Below are 2,328 nucleotides of genomic sequence, written 5' to 3'. Positions count from 1 at the left end.
CACCTCTCCCCCCAGTCCGAACTCAAGTGAAGCAGCATTCCTTTTTGTTTCAGCAACATAGACTACGTTTAAAACATCATGAGGAAGGTCCAAAACATGGATTACAAAAGGTCCAGAAACGACATAATTGCTTTCAAGGGCAGCCATTTCTGTAATGTTCAAAAATAGACTCCCCTCTCAGAGATGTCAAGAAAATGTGCCCTGATCAGCTGGTGCGCCTCTGTGCGCCTTGTCCCCTCCGACACCAAAGGGCCCCCAGTTAGAGCCTTCATATATATATATATATATATATATATATATATATATATATATATATATATATATATATATATATATATATATATATATATATATATATATATATTGGGCTCATCCGCAGATTCACGTAGAAAAGGTGGAAAAGTGACAGTACTGTACAAGTTCCTACCACGTTCTGCCGTAGAGGAGGTTTGAGCTGACCATGTTACTGGTATAATCTACAGCAGATGTGTCTATCTGGGCCATGTTGAGCTGGCTGTGCAGTGAGGGGGGGCTAGGCGACATCTCCTCCAGCTCCAAAGCGTTCACCTGCTGCTGGCTTTGATGCTGTGTCAGACTGCCGGTCGAGGATGCGAGCACGACTCCGGCTCCGTTCTGTTGCTGGCTTTGTTGTTGGCTCTGTTGTACCTGTTGCTGGTTCGGTGTCGGCGTGTTAGAGCCGTTCTGGCACGGTTTACCGTCTTTCACCAGAACTGGTACGGCTACGCGCCTCGGGGACTGCGCCTGCTGTTGGCACAGGTTACCGTCCTGTTGCTGCTGCTGCAGCTGCTGCGCTGCCTTGTCCTTAGCCTGGCGCTTCATCTTGTACCGGTGGTTCTGAAACCAGATCTTCACCTGGGTCGGCGTCAGGTGAATCATGCTGGCCAGGTGCTCCCTCTCAGGCGCCGACAGGTATTTCTGCTGCTTAAACCTCCTCTCCAGCTCGTAGACCTGAGCCTGCGAGAACAGGACGCGCCGTTTCCTCCTGGGCGCAGCGTGGAGAGCTGGCATGGATTTGGTGGCGTCTGCCATTCCTGTGAGACTCCCCATGCCGGTCATGTTCATACCTGTGGAAGGTCCCATGAATCTAGAAACTTAAACATATACATACATATACGTGCGTTCAATAAACAGAAGAGGAGAACACTGTTTCGCCTGAAGTAGTCTTTATGAACTGTTACTGCTTATATGCGTCAAATATTTCAATATACTAATACAATAATAATAATAATAATAATAATAATAATAATAATAATAATAATAATAATAATAATAATAATATATTGTTTCAGTAACATTGGTACTGATGCCAAATACAACAAAGTCAAGCCAGACTTGAAAGAATGATCTCCTTTTCAGTTTAACCATCATAAACAATCATTTCAAATTTCATATTTCTTAAAATTATTGATTTATTGTACACTATTAATTGCATGACATTAATTCATTAGCTTCCCCTTAAATTAGTTATGAAAAGCAACACATATTTAGTGCTGTGCGTTTTCCTCTGTCCCTCTTTAATGGCCAATTGAATTTCGTTATTCACAGAGAAAGAGACCAAAAATCTGAAAAGTGCCTAGAAATGCAGAAAGGAACTTACTTGTGGAGTATCTGGGATCAGGGTTGGCGCTGTACCACCCTGTTGCTGCTGCACTATTCCGCATGCTTTCCTGGTACGACGGGAGGTCTCCCATGTTGCCAATGCTTCCATTGCAGTATCCCCCCATTGCGCTGTGGGAGAACTGGGAGACCGTGTGCGGCATGTGGTAAGTGGTGGCCACGGTGGCATTATGGCCCATGGAGTGCTGTTGCATGCCGGTCTGAGACACCTGAGGCTGTCGGTAGGCTCCCAGTGGAGAGGTTAGGTTCCCTGCGCCGTCCATGCCACTGAACTTCTTGTAGGTCTCCTCGATTGGACTCAAAATATCTGTCACTGAAAAAGGCGTTGTGTGCTTTGGGCTCAACGACATGATTCAGAAAGCAGGTAGATTTTTGTGTTTGAGCAGATCAACCGTGTTGTTGTATCGGCTCTCTCCTTGGTGGATGTCTACGTAAGAGAGTGCTTGTAGTGCGCCTGAGATCCTATTGATCGCCTTGGAGAAGGAGGCGAGCCCAGGGCGCTCTTAGCCCGGGTTTATTGGAGCCAGGAGCCAGGTTTACGACAAACACAGGGGGCGGAGCAAAACTCCTAAACCAGCAAACAATAGTCATTGATATTTTGGGGGAAATAATTCATGAAAATACACTTTGCTTTATATTAAGTTGTGTACATGAATAAAACGACGCCGCACATGTATGATTCTGTCCTTT

The 2,328-nt window shown here is 45.3% G+C and overlaps 1 protein-coding gene across 2 annotated transcripts; it reads right to left on the bottom strand.

The window, feature by feature from the left end:
* Positions 1 to 423: 423 nt before the first annotated feature.
* Positions 424 to 2,020, bottom strand: nkx2.4a (NK2 homeobox 4a). 2 transcript variants are annotated; one of them, XM_026356045.1, is made up of 3 exons: positions 1,619 to 2,020; positions 667 to 1,112; positions 424 to 585 (listed from the first exon to the last, which is right to left on the bottom strand). In XM_026356045.1, exons 1-3 carry the CDS (start codon positions 1,986 to 1,988, stop codon positions 424 to 426), a joined length of 978 nt encoding a protein of 325 aa, XP_026211830.1. In that variant the 5' UTR covers positions 1,989 to 2,020. The 2 variants fall into 2 exon arrangements, with proteins under 2 accessions (XP_026211830.1, XP_026211828.1); XM_026356043.1 differs by having other exon boundaries at positions 424 to 1,112.
* Between the last annotated feature and the right edge of the window lie 308 nt (positions 2,021 to 2,328).

Source organism: Anabas testudineus, chromosome 12, assembly GCF_900324465.2.
Source record: "Anabas testudineus chromosome 12, fAnaTes1.2, whole genome shotgun sequence".
NCBI classification, from domain to species: domain Eukaryota; kingdom Metazoa; phylum Chordata; class Actinopteri; order Anabantiformes; family Anabantidae; genus Anabas; species Anabas testudineus.
This window is presented reverse-complemented; position numbering and strand designations above follow the sequence as displayed.